The following is a 24,831-nucleotide window of genomic DNA, read 5'->3' on the forward strand; positions in this document are numbered from 1 at the left end:
TTCTTCTTGAGAGTTTATTGGCGGTTGTCAAATAACGAATTCGCGCATTACCGCCACCGATTGGTATGGAGCGTGTATTATTTAATAAAAACATTTCTTCATTAATATTGGTTGGTCGATACTGAAATAGTACTTGATAACACCAGCTGTGTGAGTTATAGCAAAGCATACAGTGCTTTAAAGTGTAGGTTTTCTGTACACAGGCTCACATTATCTGGGTAACTGAGTGAACGTTAACCTGTTTTTTCAGATGTGTTATTGTGAGTACAAGAATAACATGTTCAAGATAAGAGTAGTAGTTATTGCATTTGTGGTTATTGCAGTGACTGAGTTTATGAGGTCAATGAAGGTCTTATGACATGCCAAATTGTTTACACCATGTAGCCTATTTGCTTTTTATATGTGTCACTGTCAGTGAAGAATCAAACATACCCTTGGTCATAGACTATAGTTTTTTATTATTTACCTGACTAATTATTATTAGATTGCATTACATTGTACATGGGATCTCATTGTTTAGATGAAAGCATATAAGACCACACACATATTCAGTATGGCTATTACTTTAATACTGATAAGAGTAAAAGCAGTCAATGAACTTCATCTGAAACTATAATCAGTTTACTCCAAAACAATTCTACTGCCTCATGTTCTAATATTCACAAAAATGACTTTAAACATTGAACTGAAATTGTAACTGCTTAGTCAGTTTGAACGGAACTTTTTGAAGTTTGCGTTTTCTTAATAACCTTGAGAGCAATGGTCTTCACGGCAATCAGAGCTTCGTTGCAGGCCTTTGAAATGTGAGATGGTGGCAGGAGGAAGCCATATCGCCCGCGGTCCTGGAGCTCAAATGTGAAGGAGTATTTGATGCCGAGTTTGTAAGCCCAATCATCAGAACCGCCAGGAGCCAAGTCTGGAGAACAGACAGAGACAAGCGTGGGTACTTTGCCAGTGACTGAATTGAGTGAGGGCGGTTTTGCTTTAAAAATAAAAAGGTGCCCTTCTTACATATTGTCTTTGCTCCAGATCCATATTTGTAGGTGTTCCTGTAATGTCTTCTGATTACCTGGGCAGCTTCTTGAACCATCTCAAGCTTTTAAAAAAAATATAGAAGACACAAACACATTTTAGACTTCCTGTGATGTATCCTGTACCCAAACTGACGGGATCAGATCCTTTTCTACAACCATCCCCTCACCAGGTCTTTGTGGTTCTCCGCTTCTTCCAGGGTGCAGGAGTACGGGAAGAGCAGCATCTGAGAGTAGGAGTGGATGCTGAGGTAGAGCTGCACTGAGTCCTTGTGACTGCGCAGGAAGTCGGCCACGGCCCGCGACTCTGCCTCCGACTCGGGATACGCACCGCAGTAGATCTCGGAGCAGGGCTCATCAGAGGCCCCCTCCGCTGGAGGACACAGAATCACTTCGCCTTAGAGGTGACTCGAGACTCGCATATATGACAGATGGCACAGTTCAGTGAATTCCTCAAAACAGAGGGTTGTAATGCCAGAGGAAGACTCACTGCACCAGTTGGCATCAAAGTTTCGGTTGAGGTCGACCCCAATGCAGTTGCTGCTCCTGCTGACGGAGCGGTTTTTCCTCCACATCCTGTTCTGAGGCAAATAAATCAAAGGGAATCACACATTGTCGTAATTGTTGTCTTCACAAAGTCTCGAGCACTCAGCAACATAATATGCGTTCTTACTGTGGTCCATGTGTATTCGTATCCGTCAGGGTTCATAACAGGCAGGATGTAGACATCCATGTTGTCAAGGATGTCAGTAATGTCTTGGTTTATCTTGTAAAATGCCAACGCCTGTGCAAAAGAAGAATAAGAAAAAAGATTTTAGCGCTAGACCAGTCTGAAATGGACCTAGTAGGAAAGAAACAAACCCCATGTACTGCAAAAGATTCCCACACTATTGATTCCACGTTAAAAGGCACTCACATATTGTACAAACCATAAGCAGAAAGCCGGAGAGATCCACTCTCTGGCATGGATCCCACAGTCAATCCACATTGCTTTCTTATTCAGGCTGTTATTTAGAGACAACTGAGAATGAGAGTATAAAACCAAAAACACTTTTGAATTTCTCTCACAAGAAAGCTCTTGGGCTGGAAAACAAAAGTTCAAATGACTTATTCTAAAGGGATTGGGGTGCAGATTAGCCTGTGATGAATGAATGTGTGCCAAATACATGGAACCATTGGAGCCTATTAGGTGACAGGCGGGTGTACCTTCAGAGCGTAGAGCGGTCGCTTCTCGTATGAGGAGCCGAGGAGAATGGCTCTAACTGTGGTTGGGTTGTCCTGTTGGGTCCTGTTTATCCAATAAAAGATCTACAGTGGAGACAGTGTCTTTACTTGAAATGCAGTGCACCGGCACACCAACAATCTGAGCTTAAAATGTTTGTTGACACAAAATCAATAAAAAGTCAATGTGATGAAGCTGGAATCCGGCAGTTACATCCTCAAGACTGTGATATCTCTCGTAGAAAGTTGAGCTGCTTCGGGGGTCAGTGGAGTCGTTCCTCGTTTGCATTTCAATGAGCTCATTGGCGTTGGACAGCAACACCCTGAAATAAACGTACAAGTAACTAACAAAAGGTCGGAACTAGTTGCACAACTCTGCTTTGGGACAAGTGACATACTCGTGTATTATGGCCCCTTTCTGCAGAAGATCCTTGACGGTGTCTGAGCTGTTTGCAGGAACAAACAGATGGACCTCTGTTTCTTCTTTGATGTAGTGAGACGACACGGGCTGCCATAAGGATGTCTAGGAGCACACATGTGACACAATGATTTACAAACCGAAAAAATGTAATCACTGATAAAAGAAAAGTCCCCGTTCTACCTCATATTGAGAAGAAATATTCTTCAGGATGTGCACTTGTTCCTGTGTTTTCGGGGTGATCGATAAAATTTGGTCCCTGGATAAGAAGAAAAAATTAGTCAAACTCTTTGTGGAAAAAGTAACGTCACAGGCACCAAATACTTTTTTGAGAAAATCAACCTACTGCGTTTCTGTGCAGCGTCCTGTCCGCAGGAGTTTGTCCAAATGTATTAATACAAACAAAATCAAAAGAGTCTTCATGTTGTCAGAATCTAGACTAGAAATGGTCGAGGTTTATGTAAACCACAGGGTCAGGGACACAATATTGATTCAAACTGTGTTTATTTAGAAGTTAAACATTACTGTTTTTAAAGTTGGACCATAGATCAGTCATAGTGGTTGAGAGGGAGGACGTTAGTATACCATTGGTGCTATATAGCTCGTAGAATACTAATACTACTAATTTTTGTAATTTTCAGACTAAATTGATTTAGGCTCGACACTATATCTCTTTATCAATCCGATCTGAAAACATTGGTGCGTTAATACACCCTTGCCGCTAGATGGCGTTAAATAAATAACAATTTTTTGTAATACATCCTTGCCGCTAGATGGCGCTAAATAAATAACCTTTTTTTTTAAGGACGAAAGTCACAACTTGGAAGGAGGTGATGTGTTGTTAGATTTCTCCAGGCAAGATGTCGGGCCACGATCAGCTGGTCCACTGTTTATGTGAAATAACAAGGTAAGATAGTACCTTAGGTTTCCAACCTAACGTTAGTAATTAAAAATAACGTTAGATAATATTTTTATCTCGAAAAGCGCGTTGAGCTCGTTGCATTTGTTTGTATGCTAGCTGCTTGGTGTCGTTAGCTATTAACGACCGTGCTACGCAGAGAAAGCTCGATTAACTTGTTGTAACTTGTTGTTTGTGTTTGCTTTGAGGGGGGTAAATACAATACTAATTTGCTCGTTTAATGCTAGGCTAATGCTACTAGCGTTCACATGGGAAGCTCATGTGTGAGGTCCGCCGCCAGTTATTCAGCTGACCATAGCGTTGTAACGTTTTTCTAACAATATGTGGCACTAGTTAATTTTCCCTTTTCAACCTGATTTTATTATACCTCCACCTGGAGTCGTGTACGTGTAGAACGCTCCTTAAAGCTCCATTTTGAGAAGCCTCATTGTTGGCCTTTAATCTTTTAGGGTCTCCGTCTTTACTTCTCACCCAGTGCCTCACAGAAGCCACATATTTAAAAAGATTTGTTTTCCCTTTTACTTTTTATGATGCATTACTATTTACATTGATACGTTTACTCATGTTGATATAATCTCTCTCTCTTATGCCCCCATGTGACTGTGTTTCAGGTTGCTGTGGAAGTTGCTGCTGCCCCTGCTGTTCCTGTGTGTACTGCTGATCGCCGTCCTGGTCCTACTGGTGCTGGCGGTGCGCTTCTGGCTCCAGAGCAGCCGGAGCGCTCGCAGGGTGAGGGATGGCCGTCCCACGGTTGCCTTCTTCCACCCGTACTGCAACGCCGGTGGCGGGGGAGAGCGCGTGCTCTGGTGTGCCATCAGGGCATTGCAGAGCAGGTGAAGCCAATTTTGAATTCATTTTAGTTTCAATCTTCTGAGTGAGAAATACGATCCAAACAACGTGCAGCAGTATGTGATGCTGAACGGCATCACGTTTACCTTACATTGATCTTGCATTTGATCTACTCCTGCTCAGGTACATGGACGTAAACTTTGTGGTGTACACGGGGGACCTTGGTGTGACGGGACAGCAGATTTTGGACGGGGCTCGACGTCGTTTCAATATCGTGCTCCCTCGCCCTGTTCAGTTTGTGTTCCTGAGGCACCGCCTGCTTGTGGAGCCAGGCCTTTTCCCTCACTTCACCCTGCTGGGACAGAGTGTGGGCTCCATCTTCTTGGGATGGGAGGCGCTGACAGAGTTTGTCCCAGACATCTACATCGACTCCATGGGCTACGCCTTCACCCTGCCCCTGTTCCGCTACTTGGGAGGCTGCAGCGTGGGGAGTTACGTTCACTACCCTACCATCAGCACTGACATGTTGTCTGTAGTGAGAGAGCGGAACCCCAGGTAATACCTGTGTTTCTTTACCAGATATATTTGTCACAGGGGCTAGGTTGAGAACATGGCATTCAGGGTCTTTTAAAAAATGTAATGTCAGGAACCATCATCCCATTCCAAACGGAATAACTAACAATTTCATACACATGAAAGAAACGGCAGTGTTGAATGACCTTTATTGACCTCTACTGGTGTCCTGAAGTAACTGCCGTACTACCAGAGCAGAAATGTAGTGGTCATTTAATTCATAAGTAAAATGAGCTCCTTGCTAACCCCTCAAATAACAAAAACCGTTAATGTCCTAGGTTCAACAACCCGGACTATGTCACCGACAGTCTCTTCCTGAGTGCATTCAAGGTGGTCTACTACTGCCTGCTCGCCCTGTTCTACGGCATGGCCGGCTCCTGCAGCGACCTCATCATGGTCAACTCCTCGTGGACCCTCGATCACATCCTGTCTCTGTGGCGCGCGCCCAACCGCACCAGCGTGGTCTACCCGCCCTGCGACGTCAGCGCGTTCCTGGATGTCCCGCTGGAGGAGGACGGGGACAAGAAGTGCCACTCGATTGTTTCCATCGGGCAGTTCAGGCCGGAGAAGGACCACCGGCTGCAGATCAAAGCTTTCAAGAAGGTCTTAGACAGCAGGGGGGAGGGGCCGTGGGGCAGGGAGGCGCTGAAGCTGGTTCTGATTGGTGGATGCAGGAACCAGGAAGACGAGGACAGGGTGCTCATGTTGCGGGGTCTGTGCCAGGAGCTGGGCATCGCAGACAGAGTGGCGTTCAAACTGAATGTGCCCTTCGACGAGCTGAAGAGAGAGATAGCAGAAGCCACCATTGGACTGCATACCATGTGGAACGAACACTTTGGAATAGGTAAATAATCACAGTGAGGTTTCGTTGGGATTGTCTAATTTGATTTAAATGATTTGAAAGCGTGCATCTTTGCTCTCTTGTAGGCATCGTGGAGTGTATGGCAGCGGGAAAGGTCATTCTGGCACACAAGTCCGGCGGCCCCAAGCTGGACATCGTGGTACCTTTCGAAGGGGGCCAGACGGGCTTTCTGGCTGAAGACGAGGACAGTTACGCGGAGGCCATAGAGGGGATCCTGGCGCTGGAGCCCGCCAGGCGGCTGCACATCAGACAGAACGCACGCCAGTCCGTGGCTCGCTTCTCAGACCAGGAGTTTGACGCCTGCTTCCTCGCCGCTATGGATCCTCTGATGGGAACATTTGAACGGTAAGGGGAGGACTCATCTTTTGTGTGTAGAGTAAAGTGAGAGCGCCTATTTCACACGTCGAGCACCTTTTACAATTGATGCATTTACACTGTAGAGGTTTGACAAAAACTGATTTGAAATTAATTTAAATCGAGGTTTGTAATGACTACAGATTAGCTGCATGTTTTGAAGATACAGATCATAAAACATCCGATCTTTTCCCTATGTGTTTGGACGGAATCCTGCTACTGCTCTTAGTTGTATTTGTAAATGCCAATATCCTGAGCAATGGTATTTTTCCAGGACATGTAGATGTCTTTGTCCTCACTTAAAGACGTATTATTTTGTGAAAATGGCTGAAGGGGAACAAATATGTATTTTAGACAGCTGAATAAGGTGCTGTAAAATGTAACAGATAATATATTTATTGTTTACAAGAACCACACTTCTCTACATGACCAAAATGTGAAGTATTTTTGATATTGATGATCAATGTAATAAAGATGTGATCCAAGTAACAGAGTTTGGGATTTTTGTTTGTTTCTCAACAGGTTAATGAGTTTACGTTAATAAAACCAACAGTTCAAAAGCCAAAGAGTTTTAAATTGCAGAGGTTTAAATGTTCACATTACAGCAAAAATAATGAATCAATATAAATCATTATGAATAAATGTTCCGTGTGTCAGTGTCTCTAGTGATGAGACCTCATCTTAAATTTACTTATAGAGATTTATGGATTTCAACTAGCGCGTTAATTACGATTAATTAATTACAATGTGAATTAAGATTAATTAATTACACAAAAAATAACACATTAAACATTTTACACTTATTTTTTGCACCGCGGAACGTTTCTCACTGGATGAGTTTCGGGAGGACCGATTATACTGGAGCACCAACTAGCGTTCATGACTTCCACAATGACAACCACAAACCACAGTGAACATGAACGAAGAAGCTGACGAGACTGTGTCGGGTGGCCCCGTGAATGGGAAATCTTATTAAAATAAACACACGGATGGAAGCGTCGATAAGAGCGTGGTTGTGTGCAAGCTGTGCAACAAGGAATTCACATCGAGCCTCAAGTATCACCTCAACGCAAAACAATTAGCAGCTAGCGTGGACGTACAAGGACCCACACCCAACCCACACTGCACCAGATGACTGGTTTAAGGACCAGGGTAACTAAGTCCACGTCTGAAAAAATAACCAATGTACTATTGTACTACTATAAGTATTGGTCTACTTAAAAATACATAGTTGACAGAAGGTCTACTTATAGGCTACCTGAATTTCTGAAAGTACTATATTTCTAAATATGCTATTTCTATACTTGTCTGCTGGAATTGGTTGAACAAAAATAAAAATCCATGTGAAAAAAATAACTTCTCACTGTTTTTTTACCTATTACTTAAAAAAAAATCTTTTCTGTGACATTTTTGACCCTACATATTTTGACTTGTTTCACAATATTTTTTCCCCATGACATGACTGGAATGATCTTAGATGGAGCAACCTACACGTCCCTGTCACTAATGCCAAATGCCCCAAATTTCTGTACTTTAAACCTTATCTGGGTACAACCCTCAAGGGACGTGGTGGCTCTTCCTAAATCCTTTTTTAGTTTTGGGTAACTGACATTTATAAAGAATCATAATGGGATATTGCCAGAGACGGATTGGTGCATCTTGGAGGATCAACCATGCTATTCATCCTTCCTGCATTGGTAAAGGCAGTGAGTTGAATTTGAATGTAACAGAGAATTGGATGGTGGATGCACTAAAAAGGGTAAACAAATCTACACCCTGTGCCAGACTGTCCTGAAGTAGACAAACATGTGATGGTCTTGAAAAATGCCCTCAGAGGCTGTAATACGTTTCATGTCAGTGTGACCACTGAATGAGACACATCTGCTCATCTTTACTGACTCATCCGGCCTTCTCTCTCGTCAAAAAGGTGGAAGCCTATAGGCTATGTAGTATGGCTAATAAGTGCTAAAAGCAAAGCAATCGACATCAAATTTAGTCAATTCATCATCATTCAAAAGATTCTTCATCATTCTTGACAATGCCATCATAACCAAGTGAACGCGCCTTGTGTTTCTGCATAACCCCCAGGGTACACTTCTCTGAAACAACCAGTGGGGACAATGCCCCCACTACTACCTCCGCAGTAGTGTGCTCAAGACTTGGCAGGAGCGGGATTTGAACCCACTGGCGGCGCTCACAGAGGCTTCTGGGCTCTAGCTTGCACCCCTACACTACCAGTCCTGGTCACATTTTGGCAACTTTGATTCTCCTATTTAACCTTGAGCATGTGAGTTAAACCTCAAAACTCTTTTTAAATGCTATTTCCACATCTGGGTTTGAACCCACAACCTTCAAGTGCAGTGCAGGCTTGTGGCAGCAGCTCTTCCGCTGTGCTAATTCACCACACAGTAACCAACCCTTTGTTTGTTGTATTTAACCTTGAGATTGCTACCCAAACCTGAAGTAAAGCCAAAGGCTCAAACCCAAGACTGGGCTTGAACCCACAACCTTCAAATGCAGTGCAGGCTTGTGGCAGCAGCTCTTCCGCTGTGCTAATTCACCACACAGTAACCAACCCTTTGTTTGTTGTATTTAACCTTGAGATTGCTACCCAAACCTGAAGTAAAGCCAAAGGCTCAAACCCAAGACTGGGCTTGAACCCACAACCTTCAAATGCAGTGCAGGCTTGTGGCAGCAGCTCTTCCGCTGTGCTAATTCACCACACAGTAACCAACCCTTTGTTTGTTGTATTTAACCTTGAGATTGCTACTCAAACCTGAAGTAAAGCCAAAGGCTCAAATCCAAGACTGTGCTTGAACCCACAACCTACAGGGTAAGGACAGTAGCTCCTCAGCTCTTGTGCTGCACTACCTCACCATGCACAAATTAGATTTTTGTTTCTCGTATTTGACCTAGAGACTGCTACTCAAACCTCTTTCAAAGCAGAAGTGATGTCTGCATGAAGGGCTGTGAACCCACAACCTCAGACAGCAGGTTGGAGGATACAGCCCTTCAGTTGTTCCCTTGTGCTATTCAAGCACATGCCTCATTGTGTCCGTTTCTCATATTAGACCTTGGGATTGTTTACTAAACCGCAAAACTGTTTCAAAGTTCACAGTTTGAAGCCCTGACTGCAACCAAACCCTCCTTCTGAGAGAGCAGGTTTGAACTGAGGATCCTCCACACTTCAGCCTTCCTGCTATCTCCCTGCACTGTTCCACCACACACCTGTTGGTGCTTTTGAATCCAACCTCAATTCTCATAGATTCTCAGGCTGGAATCCACAACACAACACACGTGTCTGCTGGAATTGGTTGAACAAAAATAAAAATCCATGTGAAAAAAATTACTTCTCACTGTTCTCAGGTCAAATATTTATGCAATTAAAATGTGATTAATTTCGATTAATTAATTACAAAGCCTCTAATTAATTAGATTAATATTTTTAATCGAGTCCCGGCCCTACTTTTTATAAATACTTATGGTCCCATATGAAGCTGCTGAATGTATTGGATTTAGCTCAATAATTCAGATTTCAGCAGCATACCATAAGAGGTTGTTAATGGCAGCAGTCGGATCTGATCTGAAGTGCTTATTTAATTTGGGGCATCGCAACGGAATCAATAGAGCTGGACAAAGGTTAACGTCTGTTGCGTGAAGGAAGCCAGTGAGACGAGAGGGGAGAGAGTTTTTAGGGGGTGACCGAGGGTAAGGGGCGGCACACAGGGTCCCTCAGGCAAACGTTAAGAGGGAGGTCAACGGGGAGCTGAGCAATTTCGCTATGGTGCTCGTGGGGATGAAGTCACACGTGCTCCTCTTGGCCCTGCTGCAGTCTCTGGGATGCTCGGGTGAGTGGCTCTCTTGTGCCATTTACTTCGAAAGTAGGTGCTTGCGACTGACCCTTCCTCGCGGACCTTTGTCCTTGCAGGAATCCCGCTGCACAACCCGGAGCTGGAGTCCCTGGCAGAGAGGGGCCTGGCAGCGGCTCTGGCCGAGGTCAACTCGGTGCACGCCACCAGCCATCTCTACCGGGTAACTAGAGGCTCTGTCACAAGGGTGAGTCCACTCACGCACGCACGCACACACGCACACACGCACACACGCACGGACGCACAGGTCTTCAGGATAGATCAATAGCGTGCAGTGTCCATAAGCATTTTCTTATGGTTGTAATATTTGCTGTGGAGGATACTTACAGTATGACAGCAGTACTAGATGTTCTCATTCATGACATATTTATCAAATGTCTTTCAGGTGATTCCCATGGGGCTGAACACAGTTGACCTGCTGATGTCGTTTGGCATTAAAGAGACGGAGTGTGCAAAGGCTTTTGGAAACGACCCCCGGACATGTGCCTTCAGACCGGGCTTCTTCGTGGTGAGACATTCAATGACGTAAAAATGGGTTATGGCCTGTTTCAGTTCATCAGGAGTGAAATGAAGGATGTGAAATTAAGTTCTCCCACTTATAGGGTAACACTATATAGGATCAGTGTGGAGGGTTAAATATCGAACTGTATCTGTACACAACTCGCTGAAGGCTCCATATCTCAGTTCTGCGTAGGAAGCGTGTTGACTGACTGATGCAGCCCAATGTTTGCGTTGGCCCAAATTCACTGGGACAGAGTGTGTTGATCAAATCCGCTCTGCCGTGACGCAATGGGACACTCAAAGACGACATACTGTACGTGCGTTATACAACAACGCCAAAAAAACACCGCCGTCTCCTTCCCCTCAGCCATCCATGTCCTGCTCCGGCCGGGTTCGTATGTCGGCCACCTCGGCCCAGGTGGTGTCCCTCAAATGCGGCCATGACTCCTCCAGCTCCAGCTCAGAGTCTAGCGAGGAGGTGAGGACGCATGAGGGGTCACAGAAGGGGATCAATGCTGATCAATCTTCTATTTGTTCAGTATCTTGGACTATAGAGGCAACATGAGTAATAAAGGCTTTTGTCATACAGATGTTCTCCAGAGGGAGGCACCAGTTCAACATTCCATTGGTAAATAGAGGTAAGCTACTAATCAGCTGCTGAAGTATCCCAATATACATTCTCCAGTGTGCTATTCAATGCATGGAACTGACAACAGCCCCAATGTCTTTCAGCGGTACCGGATCCTTCCGCCCCTCCAGCCTGGCGGATCCCTCCACGGCCAGCGGAAGCCCGGCCCAGAGGCGACACTCTGCCCAACTACCTGGTGTGACATTTTAGCTCACTCTGGAGACATTTAGGTGCTAGTGAGCAGACATGCTTGAATTAAAGAATAAAATACGCACGTCATTACATGGTCCCCGTTTTGTGCTATTTGATGGGGAAACACGTTCTTCACGTGGTAGGGCAATGTCCTCAATTTAAATGATTCTATTTGACAATAAAAGGCTGTAAAAAGCAGTGTTCCGGCTTTCTTTCGCACCTTCTTTGTTTTGAATGAATTAAATTATAACACAAGCTCCATACGATATTCGTTTGTACATATGACCTCACTTTTCCACTTCAGTTCCTTTAATTTTTTTACTGATAATAGAAATAGCAATAAAATTCTCTCTCACTCTACATCTCTCTCTCTCCCCTGCTGTGTGTCTGCAGGTTAGCAGTTATTGGAACCACTAGTGTAGAATTACACTAGAGGGTGTCTAAGCTCTACTTACCAACAAACATGGTTCCCATTTTAATCATTTGTACATGGATAGTGAAATCGTGATGACTAAATGCACTGCATGAAATAGATCACCTACATTGGCTCTCATTGGCTACACCTTATCCAAACCATTTCAACAAATGAGGACAGATTCCAGTCTGGTTTGAACATTTATATTGTGATTTTCAGTTTATATGCAGGTCACAACTGCAACCATTTTTCTTCATTTTACTTGGCCCCACATGTTCACATCAGGACATCAATAACTTACATACTGCACTGTAGCAAACATCCTGTTAAGACAATGGTAATCAGTTATAAGTCAATTTAAAACCAGTTTAAACAGTCTGAGATAATAATGATATGTCATCGTTGCAAACATGGACATGTTGATGAGGCGTTCCTTAGCATTAGCACTCGAAAAATAAAAGGCATTGCTGCTTAAAACCCTTCATGATTTAATGATGTAAAATGTATCCTTTTAAACCGGGTTAGCTTGTGTGGATGAGTATACTTCACAGGACTGGATCCGACCTGTATATTCTACTTCTGCGATACCGTGTGACTTTAGAAGGCGGCGGCGGGGGTCGGGGAGGGCGACACTAACGGAGTAGCAGCTACGACTGTACAGACACGATGTGAGGAAAAAGGTCCAAAATCGAGCCAGCGCACGGGGGAACTCACACAGTCACAGGCCTCCTGCTCCTCCATTTACATTAAATAAAATGTTTCTTTTTCTTCCTCCAGGTCCAGGCGCTGCTGAACCTTTTGAAACAAATTTCCTTTTTGCTTTTGACCTGTGCGCAACACTTTGGGGATAAGGCTTCCTTCTGATGCTTTGCTAAAGTGTTGAAACAGTCTAGAAATGTTTGAGTCAACAGATTTTAAAGTTTAACATTTAAGTTGCTGAATCATTGCTTTTGTGTGTGTAACTCATGTTCTTAATTACACCGTCCCAGATACATTCCATTGTGCCCTCTTGTTTTGCTCCTCTCAAGACTTTGTGAAACAGCTAAGAAAAGACAGATATACAAAAAAAAAAGTCCTTCTGTTTATCGCTCATTAAATATTTTTTTTATAAAACCAAACCTTACTGTCCCCCCTCCACAAAGGCCTTCTCAAATGGTCATATAATCATACACACATGCATGCATGTGTGACTCTCCAGTTTCAGCTCGCTCACTCATGCACACACACACACATACACACACACACACACACACACACACACACACACACACACACCACGGCAGCTGCATGTTTTACGGCTTGGTCTCATATAAAGCCCATGCAGTACCAATTAGAAAGATCCAGATGTATTTTGTTTTTATGTTTTGTTTTTTCTGTCTCCAGCACATGGTTTGGCTCAGACTTTCTTATTAGTGTTTATTTAAATCTGCTTGGTGTACCAGATGGGCGGGGTTTACCATAAGACAATGTCTTGTGTGACCTCAAACCCACCCACTCCAGTGTAAACCCCACCGACCCAGCATGCTAAGCATGTTAAAAAAACGGCAATAATGAGCCAACACTAACTGACCCATGGTATGGTTTGGGTTTTAGTATGTACACAGTCTCTTTAACATTGGTATCCTAAGAAGAGAGAAGCTGTTCAGGAGTTTGCTCCCATCTCACTGACGAGTGTTCAGTTCAATAAATCCTGTCATTGTCCATTCATCCATAATCTCCTGATCTTCACGCTTCAACACTCGCCAGTAAGTTTGGTTGCGTCCCCCCGCTTAGGCGGTGCCGGCGGGGGTCCCCGTCTTATTGTTGCATAGCCTGAGATGTTTCCGGACATGTAGGCACCGTTTCCGCCGTTGCTCTGCTGTCCTTGGTCCAGGAGCAGCTCGGGGGGCGGGGGAGGCAGCGCCATGTCGTCCATCGTCCCCACAGGGTCCGGGCTGCCCGTGAGGCCGGCCGAGTTGAGGGAACCTTGGCGACCCACCGACTTTCGCTTCAGTGTCCGGTGGAGGTCATCCAGGAAATTGGGCTGGCCCGAGCCGCCCTTCGGGGAGGTGGGCGGAGGCGGTGAGAGCGGGGGGGGCTCCGGGGTGGCGTTGCTACGCCGCACAAGCGTGGGCGGAGGAGTCTTCTTCAGTGAGCTCTTGCCCCATGTGGAGTTGCTGACAAGGGAGACGGGCGGAGGAGGAGGGGGAGCCTGGGGCTGTGGGTTGACCACGGCTACCCGAGGAGGTCCTCCAGTGTGGGCGTCGCCGCCAGGAGGCGGAGGAGGGGGGAAGAGCTCAGAGGCTGGCGGAGGAGGTGGGAAGTAGGCGCTCTCAGGTGGTGGGGAGGGGAAGTCACCGCTGGTCTGCTTTACCTGGCTCACTTTGGCCTGCAGCGCCACGGGCAGGTTGGCCAGGTTGAGCTTGCCTGGTTTCGGGGGGGCACGGGGCCCAGATGAAGGGTCCTTGGATGGAGATCCCCTGGAGGAGGACGTGGCACCCGGTGAGGCGCCGTTCTGGGGAGCAAACTTGCTGAGCAGGTTTCTCCTGGATTCCTCATAAGAATCCGAGGCGTTGAACTTGGAGCCGGGGTCCCTCTGCGGGGCAGGAGGCGCTTTCTTGCCCCCGAAAGCGGAGGACACGGGGGGCGACCTGCGAGACGCGGCGCCTAGGTTTCCGGGAGGGAGAGGGGGAGGAGGTGGAGTCGGGCCTGTGACAGGGGCCGGGGGAGGTGGCGGGGGGGGAGGAGGCGGTGGAGGAGGAGGGGCGGTGGCGGCAGCGGGGAAGCCAACGTTGACATCTGGAGGAGGGGGGAACTCCGGGGATTGCAGTTGCGGGCCGCCACCGGGCTGCCACCTCGGTTTGGTCTTGACCGCGGGTGGCGAAAGGGGGGCTTTGGGGCTCTCGGCGTTACTGGCAGCTTGGGACGAAGCTCCTGGAAACTGACTCGCTAGTTGTTTCACCAAAGACATGGTGGGCGCGGCTCCCGCGGCTCCTGACCCTTGTTTAGAGAGGCTGTGCTGCTTGGGGAGTGTCGGAGGGGGGTGTCCCCCCTGGAGGCTGAACTGCTTCTTGAGGGGCGCGGGCGGAGGTGGGGGTGGAGGTGGCGGCGGGGTCGGGCCAGCCAGGGCAGCGGGAGGTGGGGCCGGGGGAAAAGGAGAGACAGGCGACACCGGTTTGGGGGCGGTGTGACGGACAAAGCCCGGGGTGAAGGTTTTGGGCGGCGCTGGTGGCGGTGCAGGGGGGGGCGGGAAATGGGCTGGCACGTTGAACTGCTGGGGAGGAGGTGGTGGCGGCGGCGGCGGCGGGGGTGGGGGCGGAGGAGGTGGAGGTGGGGGAGCGGGGGCAGGCGGCGGGGACTCCTCGAGGAGCCCATTTGGGGGGAGGAGGTCTCGCGGCGGGCTGGGGAATCTCTCCTTCAGCGCCTGCTTCAGCCCGTTGGGGTAGACATGCTGACTCGCGGGATATGGCGGAGGAGGGGGAGGGGGAGGAAACATCAATCCGTTTGTCTGTGGAGCGGGATGTCCTGGGGGCGGGGGAATAAAAGCCGGCGGGGTAGCCGGGCTGGGAGGGCCCCGCTTCAACATTGCCATCGCTGACCCGGGGGTCGGCATGGACGGTGGAGGAGGTGGGGGAGGCGGAGGCGGGACATTAGTCCTCGCTGCGATGTGATTAACGTTGACGGGTACCTGAGCTGCGGGTGGCGTCGGAACCCTGGGCAGAACCTGCTGCCCTATCGCATGCAGGTGACCGGGCAACCTGTGGTGATTGGCCGACTGGGAAGCCATCTGGTTCTGCAGCCGGTTGATGGTGCTGAATTTGTACATGGTGGGCCCCGGAGAATGGTGCGACACCGCCTGAACTAGGGGTGGGGGCGGAGGCGGCGGGGGAGGAGGTGGCGGCGGTGGTGGTGGTGGTGCCAGCTGTTGCGGCAGTGGGGGCATGTGGTTGGAGCCAGCGATAGTCTGCGGCTGTTGCTGCTGCAGCTGTTGTTGCTGTTGTTGTTGTTGCTGTTTCTGCTGTTGCTGCAGCTGATGTTGTTGCTGCTGCTGCAGCTGTTGCTGTTGCAGCTCTAGCAGCTGTTGCAGCTGTTGTTGATGATGCTGCTGCAGATGTTGCTGTGGCTGTTGTTGTTGTTGCAGTTGTCTCTGCTGCAGTTGTAGCTGTTGTTGTTGTTGCTGCTGCTGCTGCTGTTGCTGCTTTAGCTGTTGCTGTAGCTGTTGTTGTTGTTGCTGCTGCTGTAGCTGTTGCTGTAGCTGTTGTTGTTGCTGGTGCTGGTGCTGTAGCTGTTGTTGTTGCTGCTGCTGCTGCTGCTGCTGTAGCTGTTGCTGTTGTTGTTGTTGCTGCTGCTGCTGCAGCTGTTGTTGCTGTTGCTGTAGCTGCGGAGACTGCGGCGACGGCTGAGGGCGCTGGGGAAACTGGGGAGACGGCTGTGGTGCCTGCTGAGGAGACTGATGCTGGGGAGGCAGGTGCTGGTGTAGCGTTGCCGCTTGGGTCGGTGTCTCAGGATGCTGAAGCTGCGGCGGGTGCTGTGGACTTGGTTGAGATTGCACCTGCGGTTGCGGAGGAGGTGTCAGGGCCGGGTGATCCGCTGAATGCTGGCTGTGATGGCGGTGAACGTGGGAAGCGTGTGGCAGGGTGCCCCCTCTGGATGCCTAACAAAGGAATTAATTAATTGTTAATTATTTATTAACAGATTTTTAACTATATATGAGTTTTTTTATTTATCCCAGCTGTCTTTGAAAGAAAACCATACCTTGGAGCTTTCCTCTATCTGGGTGCCTCTCTTCCAGGCCTCTGAGAAAATGGAGCTCACCACACTTTGGGACCGGCCATGAGAAGAGCCAGTGTCCACTCCACTGTCTGAGTGGCCTGAGTGATTAGACTGGGACTCTGAATGTACACACAAAGGACATAAAGACACTTTCAGAGAAAAATATTGCCACTGGAGGAATATCAATCAATATAAAGTATAGTCATATCAGTATAGCTTTTAGACAATTAGAACATCATTTTAGTAATACCGGTGGATTACTAATATAATGTTCTAATTGCTTCCATTTGGGTCATGGTGGTTGAAAGATCTTACTCTTCTTGCTAAATTCTTAATGAAAGCTGTTGAGCTGAATACGGCAAACGGCGCATCTAGCGTTTTTGAAGCTTTACATATTGTATATATATAAATGAAACATACCAGGAATGCTGGCGGAGCTGGAGCCTGATCGGATGCTGGCGGTAGAGAGAGAGGACCAATCGTAGGCCGCCTCTGTCCTCTTCATTGCCTCCTGGTAGTTTACATATAGTTGCTTGCCATACTACACAAAAAGAGATTTATATAACATGAATTACCTTAAAAGTGAGAACTATCCCTTTAGTATTCCCTTTCTGCGGACTAAACAACAAGAGAAAAAAGCTTACCTTGGCGATGCGAATTCCATTCACCCATTGGTGCAGCGTCCTGACGTCATCACAACACAGATACTTGATGTACTGTGACTTCTTCTGGATTTGGGGATGCTGCAAATAGAAAAAAGTTGAGGTTTTTTTTCGCATGTCTTCTGAAATTATGCTACGAAATATCTTTTATTATGAAATCCTTATAAATACAAAACGCTGTCTTTTGGCTTTAAAACATCCTCTGGCCAGACTCTTCATTTTTTTTAATACAAAATAATATTTATTTTACAACACACAATTCAAAAGTCTCCACTCAGGAGGAAGATGGAGGAACGGGGCTTCACCTTCAGGGCCAGGCAGTAGTCGGTAGGAGCCTTGTATTTGCTGCGGTAGTCCTGGCCGTAATACACGTTAACATGGTCTAGCTGCAGGAAGCACACAAGATCTCTGGATGCCTGCAAGGGGGGGAGACAGAGGAGGGTTGAACAACTTTGAAAAGTAACACAGGTACACCTAATATTTCTAGTGAGTCAGTTTAGACTGACTAAATGTATGGAAACATCCAATGCAAAAGTCTTGGGTTTAAAATAATTATGCTAAGAGGATCCAAGTCCCACTTTAGTCACAGTGCTCATGTTTTTGAGGGTAATCACACAGATCTAAAATTTACAGTGCTCTTTTCTCTCAAACATATAGTAGGCCGACGGTTGCGGGAGTTGAATAAGGCTGCATAACAATCAACAGCATTGGTCTGTGTTAGCGCAGCCAGTGAATGCTGCTGTGACTTTAATTACTTTGGCGATGAGACCAGGGCTAAAAATGGAGCGCATGTGTTGTTTCTCTTCATTCCGATCAACAGGAAATACCACAGAGCGGACTGTGTGGATCTGGTTCTCATAACCCCCAACCCGCATCTCCGTTCCTCATCTTCATTTTGTTTGAGCGGCTCGAACTGTGCGTCTGAACTATTCCCATCCCCAAACCTCACGGACCTTGGCTTTGCCTTTGGGGACGTAGTAGATCCCGGAGGCTCTGAGGAGGAAGTAACGTTTCTTCCACGACTTCTTGCCGTCCTCCTTCAGCCACAGGATGCCCTCGATCTCCGGCACGGACACCGACCCGCCACAGAAGCACTCCTGACGGACGCACAGAAATTCCCTTCAAAAGTCAGAAATCGTCCCGGTGTGTCGGAAACAAATGGGAGGTCCGTGCTTGCACACAACCTCACCTCCAATAAAGCTTCTTTATTCCTGTCAGCCATTTCGGACGTCTCCTTCCGCCCCAGCAAGTAGTTCTGGAGATGATGGAGAAGAACAGTGAGGGATGGAAGGCGGTGGTTCACCTTCTCTTATGTTAAATAAATTATTCACCTTTACTCGCTCTGCAGCTTTGACCTACTTCCAGCTCTCCTACACAAACACACTCCCCTGTTCCCTCTTTGAGTCACTCATGCATAAACGATGCGTTTGTGTGTAAAGCAAGCACAGAAGGGTATATTGGCGGTCACCTGAGGGTTCTTGAAGAGGGCATATTTCTCGATGCGTTCGATGAACATAAGCTTGTTGTGGCTGTCCCGGGTCCAGTTTAAGAGATTCTCCACCAAGTTCTCGTGATCCTCGAAAATACGTTCTGAGGAGAGAGAATAGGGAGGAATGAACACGCAAATGTGCACCTAATTCCATCCCTCTGGGGTCCTGAGATCCTGCGATCATGAAAATTAGCCTGTGGTGGTGAACAGTGACAATATTTAGATAATAAATAACAGCATAACACATGTTAGAGCCTCCAATCAATGCCAATGGTGGCAAACCATAAACAATGCTTATTTGACGCCTGTCTTACCCATCTGTAGCTCATTGATGGTTTCCACCAGAGCCCAGTCGGGACTGTAGCCACAGTGCGACTTATCCAGCAGGCTGTCCAGCACCTGCCTCACCGTCTGCCTCTCGTCCACCATCATGGTCTTGGAGCTCTCGTCCGACATGTGGACCCTGATCACAAGCTGAGGAAGAGGAGACGGAAAAGAAAGGGGCCGCTGTAGATTGACTTGATGCGCAATGTAATGACACACCAATATGATCTCTATGTAAGCATTTCAGTTTTAATTAAAATGGCATCAGACGTAATTTTAAGTCAAGCTTAAAAAACAATAATTCTTTAACAATTAATTTATTCACCCATTATTTTATTTTATTAGTCAAGGCTTTCAATCAGCACTACAGTACACTTTTAATCTATATTTAAAAAATTGGCCAGTATATTCAAATCCTCTGAGAAAAAACACACCCTAAAGCCTGAATTTTTGCAATTTTAGATATGATTAAAGAACATATGCAGCAATTTCTTGGAAGCATTAGCAATAAATACATTTTGAATGTATTTATTGATTGACAGCTTTAGAAAGATGGAACGCGGTCAGAAGCTTGCAGAGCACGTTTCAAAAGTTGAGGGTCACTGCGGTCATAATGGCGCCTATACAACCTCACAAGACTTAAATCCAGTAATCTAAAAGTTTTGCATCCATAGGCGGTAAAAATCCCTCCATAACAACTAGGTTTAAGCTAATCTGACCAAGACTAACGCGCCCCAAATCCAAATCTGATTTAAGACTTGTCCTGGTGCGAAACGGAGTAAAGCGCCCTAAATTCCATGACCTCCTGTTTCTTCCCTCCCACGGGGGACCCTGCCATCCAATCAGGGTCCGGGTAGAGTGGATTGAAGGGATGCTTGGACAAATGGGTAGACATGGGGAGTCTTGACCTACATTTCTCACAGGAGGGACCCCTAAAACCTAAAAGCTAGTCTGGCAGAAAAAAGAAAACATAAGTAAGACCCCCAAAAAATCCCACCGCATCGACGGGCTACGATCCAGAACCCTCGATCCAAACACGGTCGAACTGTTTCATTGTCAGGAATCCAAGATGTAGTAAATTGTGAGTCAAGACTGCTGACAACCAGACAAAAAAATGTAGCACATCGCAGCATTGTGGGTTTTTCTGTACCAGCCCTCTTTATCTTGTCATATTGTGTTCACTTGGCAGAGCGGCGTCTAGCCCGGCTTGTCGGAACACTGTTGGGTCTCAACTATTCATGGCATGTAAAGGGACACCATTCTGTTGCTCTCATTCACAGGGACAATTCATTCACTGGCGGAAGAAAAAAAAAAAAAAGTGGAGACATGCACGCGCCACAGCTTTCGGGCCCCCCCCCCCCCCCCAATGTTCACCGCAAAATCAGCATTTGTTTGGTTGCTGGTGGTAAATAAGAGGCTCTGTGTAGAAGGTTTCCGCATTGTCTCGCAGGGCTGCCTTTTTTCTGAATCGTGCTCCCGATGCTTTGCCCCCTCCCCGGCAGAAACGCTCACATATTTCAAACGCTGCAATGACCTATTTCTTTCTGCGCGCTTCGCCGCGATTGAAGTTCACAAAGAAAATGCAGCGCGCCGCAAATACGAACAGACAAGACATTTTTTTTCACGCGTGTCGGGATGGTCTTTCAAAAAGTCCAGTGTGCACAAAAAGAGAGCGGTGGCCCTACCTTTTTGACCTGTGCCTCCTTGATCTTTTCCAGGGCAACGCGGATCTTCTCTGCCTTCAATTTGGCAGCTTGTTCCTCCTAGATGGACACGGAGGAGCATGGTTAACACAGGGAATTATTAGCATGATTACACAATCACACACATACATCCCTGGCGGAAAAAAAAAAAAACAACTGGGTTTTTCCGATTTCAAAGCCTTGCCTCATCTTCTTCGCCCATGTCTTTCGTTGCTCCTCTGGCAAGAACAGAAAATCATGCGCACATACAACTTCATTAAATAGTAACCAGCCTTCTAAACCATTTAAACGCCCAAGCCTCTGGCATGATGGCTCATCGTGTCATGGGCAAAACCAAATCCAATTTCTTTTTTCTCCATATCTTGGGTTGCTTACCTGCCCCCTCCAACAAGACGCCATCACCTCCATTCCGCAGGTTGCTTTTGCTTCCCGCGTGTGTGTGTGTGTTTTCTTTCGTATTTTTCTTAATCAATCGTGTGTAAATATTTGATTAACTGAAATGGTGCGTTGCTAAAAATCGCAGCAATTGGTCCAGAGTCCCCCTTAAACGTGGCGCTCCGTTTGCAGTCTATGGCTCCATATTGGATTCACATGGAGCTGCAGAGGGTTCCTTTGATCTCGCTATACAGCAGAAGGGAAACAATAGTAGAAGATCCCCGAAGGGCGCGAGGCTGCGGATGAATATACGATCAGTTCAGAAAGCCTCTATCGCCTCCACTCAACGACACAATCATCTCCTGCCAACACCGTATTCGGAATTTAAGGGCGAAAAGCAAAAAATACATCCGGATTTATCCATAATAAACAATGAAAAAAAAATTCTTAATTGTCTTTACGTTGCACGAAAAAAAACCCTAAAAAAAACTTACTCCACAATGATCCTCAGTGGGTGACACTCAGCCGTGCATCCGTCACCCATCACCTAAAGCGAGACCGAGGGACGGCGCAGGTTCACTGACACGCAGACATGTGCGCCCCAAGATGAGCACAACTTGACTACAACCCCAAATGAGACAGTCGGGAGGAGGATGCCCCTCCCCCTTCTGCCCTCCAACTCTCTCTCTTTTCCCGCTTCCTCGCCTCCTCTCTCTCCCCTCCTCAATCACCCCCTTACACTCTCTCTCTCTTTAGAACCGATGCAGGGGGTTTGGGAGCGTGCCCAATCTATGGAGCATAATCCCAACAAAAAGTAGTTGGAAACTAGCCAATCAGAGGGCCCCCTACGGCAGGACCCACTACCCTTTAGCCAATGAGGACGGCACTGGCCCCCCGTGAGCCAAGTGACGGTGTCAACGACAGAGAGTGGAATTTTGGCAAACGAATAGCTGAAGGTGCTGAATATTTTAAGTCTTGTGTGTGGGTTCAGCAATGATGGGGTCTTAAGAGCCTCTCCCCAAGCCTCTTATCCCCCGCCCCCCCCTTGACCCAGACTACCTTTTTTCACATGACCAGCTCCTGGGCACGTGCACATTAATTCAATGAAGCGAACACTGTGTTTGGCCAACACACAGGGGCCGGCTTTTGAGTCAGCCGAGTGAGAGAGGAGGGAGGGGGGGGGTAGTAAAGATTACAGTCCAGAGTCAGTCTGTGGCACATTGTAGATTCAGCTACTACCACCCCCTCCATTATTTGCTCTCCCCATGACACCAACACCCTGGTTGTTATCAGACATGATTCTGCCGTTTTCCCGTCCACTTTTTCCACTCAGCCACACCAGAGACAATTTTTAAAAGGCTCCTCAGCCAAGGATGAAAAATGAAAAAAATAAATAAACGAATTTTTGACCCTCTTTGATGTCTCTCCGCTTGTTCTCAAACAGCCCCGGCCCCCCCGCGGCCCCGCGCTCATTCAATATTCTGATTTATGGGTGAGGAGCAGGAGAGAATTTGGGAGTCCGGGGCGATCGCGGCTCTAGAAAAAGTGTAACAGTAACACATGAACTCCCTCACAGTTTGTACGCCACTGTTAACGACTCCTTTCAAATGCTTTCTGCATTCAGACACTGAGAGACGATATTCCACAGACCATCAGCGTATATTACATCCTTTTGTAGCAGAAACCCTCTACCCTCTGGCATTTTGGCTGTAAACTGCCGGGAGAATGAGTTGGGTGGATATTACTGTGCGAGCCAGCTTCCCTCTTGGCATCCATTACATTTAAATGAATGGAAATATCTCAAAGGGTTTTGGAGAGCAATAGTCCATGCAATGCCAATGACTGCTAACGGAGCAATTTCAGTTTACCCTCACATGAATTTTACAAGACTTCTGTTTTGAAGTTGTTTAAGGACTTCAAAAGTGGTGAAAATAATCAAAATAATCCTCCCTATCCTGCATTACATTAGCATGACTTGTGGTTTGTCTCAAATTAAACGCTCTTGGTCTATTCGAGCTTTGCACTTGGCCATGCGTCATGTAGCAATGGCAGAATAAACAGCGGCCAACTTTGAACCACAAATCTCAACACATCTGATCGTCGTGAGCTTTGCACGGGAGGCCGAGGGCTGCAAAGAACGCAATGTCAGCGGAAACCGACTGCCGCCAAGATGTTTACAGCAAGAGTTGAGTCGGGGACTTTGGGGAACGGACACATGATGGATTACCAGATGTGAAACCGTATTTTAAACCGCGGAGCACGAATTCATTTCAAGTGTGGTACACAGAACGCGCGGCTTTGAGACAAAATACAAGACTGCAACTAACCGAGGGTTAAAAAAAGAAAATTGATCTAAAGAAAGAACTGTTTTATCAACACACAGAAAAAAGGCAGCAAATCCTGGACCGACTCCATTTATTGCTGTAGCTCTGGCAATGTCATTTCATAATCGTTGCAAAGCAGAAGCCAGTTTCATGGGAGAAGGAAGAAAAATGAGGGACATTTGAGAGAAAAAATATCCAGTGCCAGTGAAAGTTAAACGTGGAAGCGAGCTGGACAAAACTGTCCCGCGTGATAAGTCTTTAAGCAAGGTACAGTGTATGGTAAATGATAAAAAATGATGCAATGGAAAAATCCATACAGATGCGCTCACCCTGGTTGAGGTCCATTACTCTCAATTTTGCCTCGTGCGTAAATGTTTCTCAACATTTATGCATCCCTACATTTCTAAGATCATTATTTGGCAGCCTTCACAGAGAGAGCGAGGGGGCGGTTAAGGAAAGCGGACGACTGTTGTCCTTGCGTATTCTTTTAACCAGGTGAAACAAATACATTTGGTCAGATTTCCAGCGGCTGTTGGGATTTTTCCATGCAAAGCGGAAGAGTGGAGCAGTGCACGCACACCCACTAACACACACTAACACACACAAGAAAAAAATCAAAACAAAGAAGCGAGTGTATGAGGAAGTCACCTTGGTCAGTAGGTGAGAAGGCTTTCCTGCTATGCTTTTCAGAATGAGCGAGGTTTCTCGGTCCAGATAGGAGTGCTTGGGTGAGGAGAGGATAAAGATGAGAGCAGAGGAACAGAAAAAATATATAAATAGAGAAATCAGTGCCAGGTGATTCTTGGAGGGCTTATTAATCGCAGGTGTTCTGGTCTGTTTGTATTAAAGAAGTGTGGAAGCGTGAGAAGGTTCCGTGAAAGGAGCGCTCAGCGGCCGTGGTGGATGTGAGCTGCAGCCGTGGGCATGGAAGCGGTGACTGTGAGAAGTACTGGAGATGTGCACAAACGTGACTGCAATATGTTGTGTCAGTGTGTGGACCTGTGGTGTACTTTGCATTCTAGCTATCTACAACACCACGATTCCTCTTTCACGTCACACACACTTACAACTTACAGGTGAATGCATTCAGCATAAACAAAAGGGCCGACATTTCTTTTGTCGGTGGGAACTAAAATGATATCCATTACATGGGCAAATGCAGAAAACACATTCGTGCACACATGCATGCACTCACACACACACACACTTACAGTGGCCCGATCCACTTCCCCCTCCCGCGAGTTGAAGTCAAGCTGCCGTCTGGCCCGTCGCAGTGTGACATGCTGGGAATGTCAGGAGGTGCAGGCAAGGGTGTGTGTGTGGATAGAGACCACGGATATATGAAAGGATGCAAACACAGATAACGTGATGACATGCAGGGGGAGGGGAGGGTGAGGGGGGGGCAGGGGAGGTGCATGCCAACTTCTCCT

General features: G+C 46.9%; 4 protein-coding genes across 8 annotated transcripts in view; 2 read left to right on the forward strand and 2 right to left on the reverse strand.

Annotated features, from left to right (window-relative positions):
* Positions 1-440: 440 nt before the first annotated feature.
* cpb2 (carboxypeptidase B2 (plasma)) lies at positions 441-3,155 on the reverse strand. Its single transcript, XM_037478445.2, has 11 exons — positions 3,017-3,155; positions 2,854-2,929; positions 2,651-2,775; positions 2,467-2,575; positions 2,238-2,339; positions 1,948-2,052; positions 1,705-1,815; positions 1,522-1,612; positions 1,202-1,404; positions 1,012-1,096; positions 441-916 (listed from the first exon to the last, which is right to left on the reverse strand). The coding sequence occupies exons 1-11, from the start codon at positions 3,091-3,093 to the stop codon at positions 702-704; spliced, it is 1,299 nt and encodes a 432-aa protein (XP_037334342.2). The 5' UTR covers positions 3,094-3,155; the 3' UTR covers positions 441-701.
* Positions 3,156-3,262: 107 nt separating this feature from the next.
* Positions 3,263-6,656, forward strand: alg11 (ALG11 alpha-1,2-mannosyltransferase). 2 transcript variants are annotated; one of them, XM_037472416.2, is made up of 6 exons: positions 3,263-3,369; positions 3,476-3,577; positions 4,201-4,422; positions 4,562-4,933; positions 5,230-5,795; positions 5,879-6,656. In XM_037472416.2, the coding sequence occupies exons 2-6, from the start codon at positions 3,531-3,533 to the stop codon at positions 6,160-6,162; spliced, it is 1,491 nt and encodes a 496-aa protein (XP_037328313.1). In that variant the 5' UTR covers positions 3,263-3,369; positions 3,476-3,530; the 3' UTR covers positions 6,163-6,656. The 2 variants fall into 2 exon arrangements, with proteins under 2 accessions (XP_037328313.1, XP_062417366.1); XM_062561382.1 differs by having other exon boundaries at positions 3,264-3,577.
* Positions 6,657-9,871: 3,215 nt separating this feature from the next.
* On the forward strand, positions 9,872-11,553 carry spp2 (secreted phosphoprotein 2). Its single transcript, XM_037457059.2, has 6 exons — positions 9,872-10,015; positions 10,096-10,223; positions 10,422-10,544; positions 10,905-11,015; positions 11,127-11,175; positions 11,270-11,553. Exons 1-6 carry the CDS (start codon positions 9,949-9,951, stop codon positions 11,365-11,367), a joined length of 576 nt encoding a protein of 191 aa, XP_037312956.1. The 5' UTR covers positions 9,872-9,948; the 3' UTR covers positions 11,368-11,553.
* Positions 11,554-11,959: 406 nt separating this feature from the next.
* raph1b (Ras association (RalGDS/AF-6) and pleckstrin homology domains 1b) overlaps positions 11,960-24,831 on the reverse strand; it is a 33,149-nt gene continuing 20,277 nt past the window's right edge. The window contains exons 6-17 of one of the 4 annotated variants that reach the window (XM_062561383.1): positions 24,613-24,684; positions 24,050-24,124; positions 20,685-20,762; positions 18,990-19,149; positions 18,655-18,776; positions 18,376-18,441; positions 18,140-18,283; positions 17,492-17,602; positions 17,169-17,267; positions 16,945-17,065; positions 16,507-16,643; positions 11,960-16,405 (exon numbers count right to left, since the gene is read on the reverse strand). In XM_062561383.1, the coding sequence (XP_062417367.1) occupies positions 13,505-16,405; positions 16,507-16,643; positions 16,945-17,065; positions 17,169-17,267; positions 17,492-17,602; positions 18,140-18,283; positions 18,376-18,441; positions 18,655-18,776; positions 18,990-19,149; positions 20,685-20,762; positions 24,050-24,124; positions 24,613-24,684 (4,086 nt within the window). In that variant the 3' untranslated portion in view covers positions 11,960-13,504. Of the gene's footprint in view, positions 16,406-16,506; positions 16,644-16,944; positions 17,066-17,168; positions 17,268-17,491; positions 17,603-18,139; positions 18,284-18,375; positions 18,442-18,654; positions 18,777-18,989; positions 19,150-20,684; positions 20,763-21,077; positions 21,566-24,049; positions 24,125-24,612; positions 24,685-24,831 lie in introns of those variants that run through there. The other 3 variants (XM_062561384.1, XM_062561386.1, XM_062561385.1) reach the window with 3 other exon arrangements.

This window comes from Pungitius pungitius, chromosome 3, assembly GCF_949316345.1.
Source record: "Pungitius pungitius chromosome 3, fPunPun2.1, whole genome shotgun sequence".
In the NCBI taxonomy this organism is placed as follows: domain Eukaryota; kingdom Metazoa; phylum Chordata; class Actinopteri; order Perciformes; family Gasterosteidae; genus Pungitius; species Pungitius pungitius.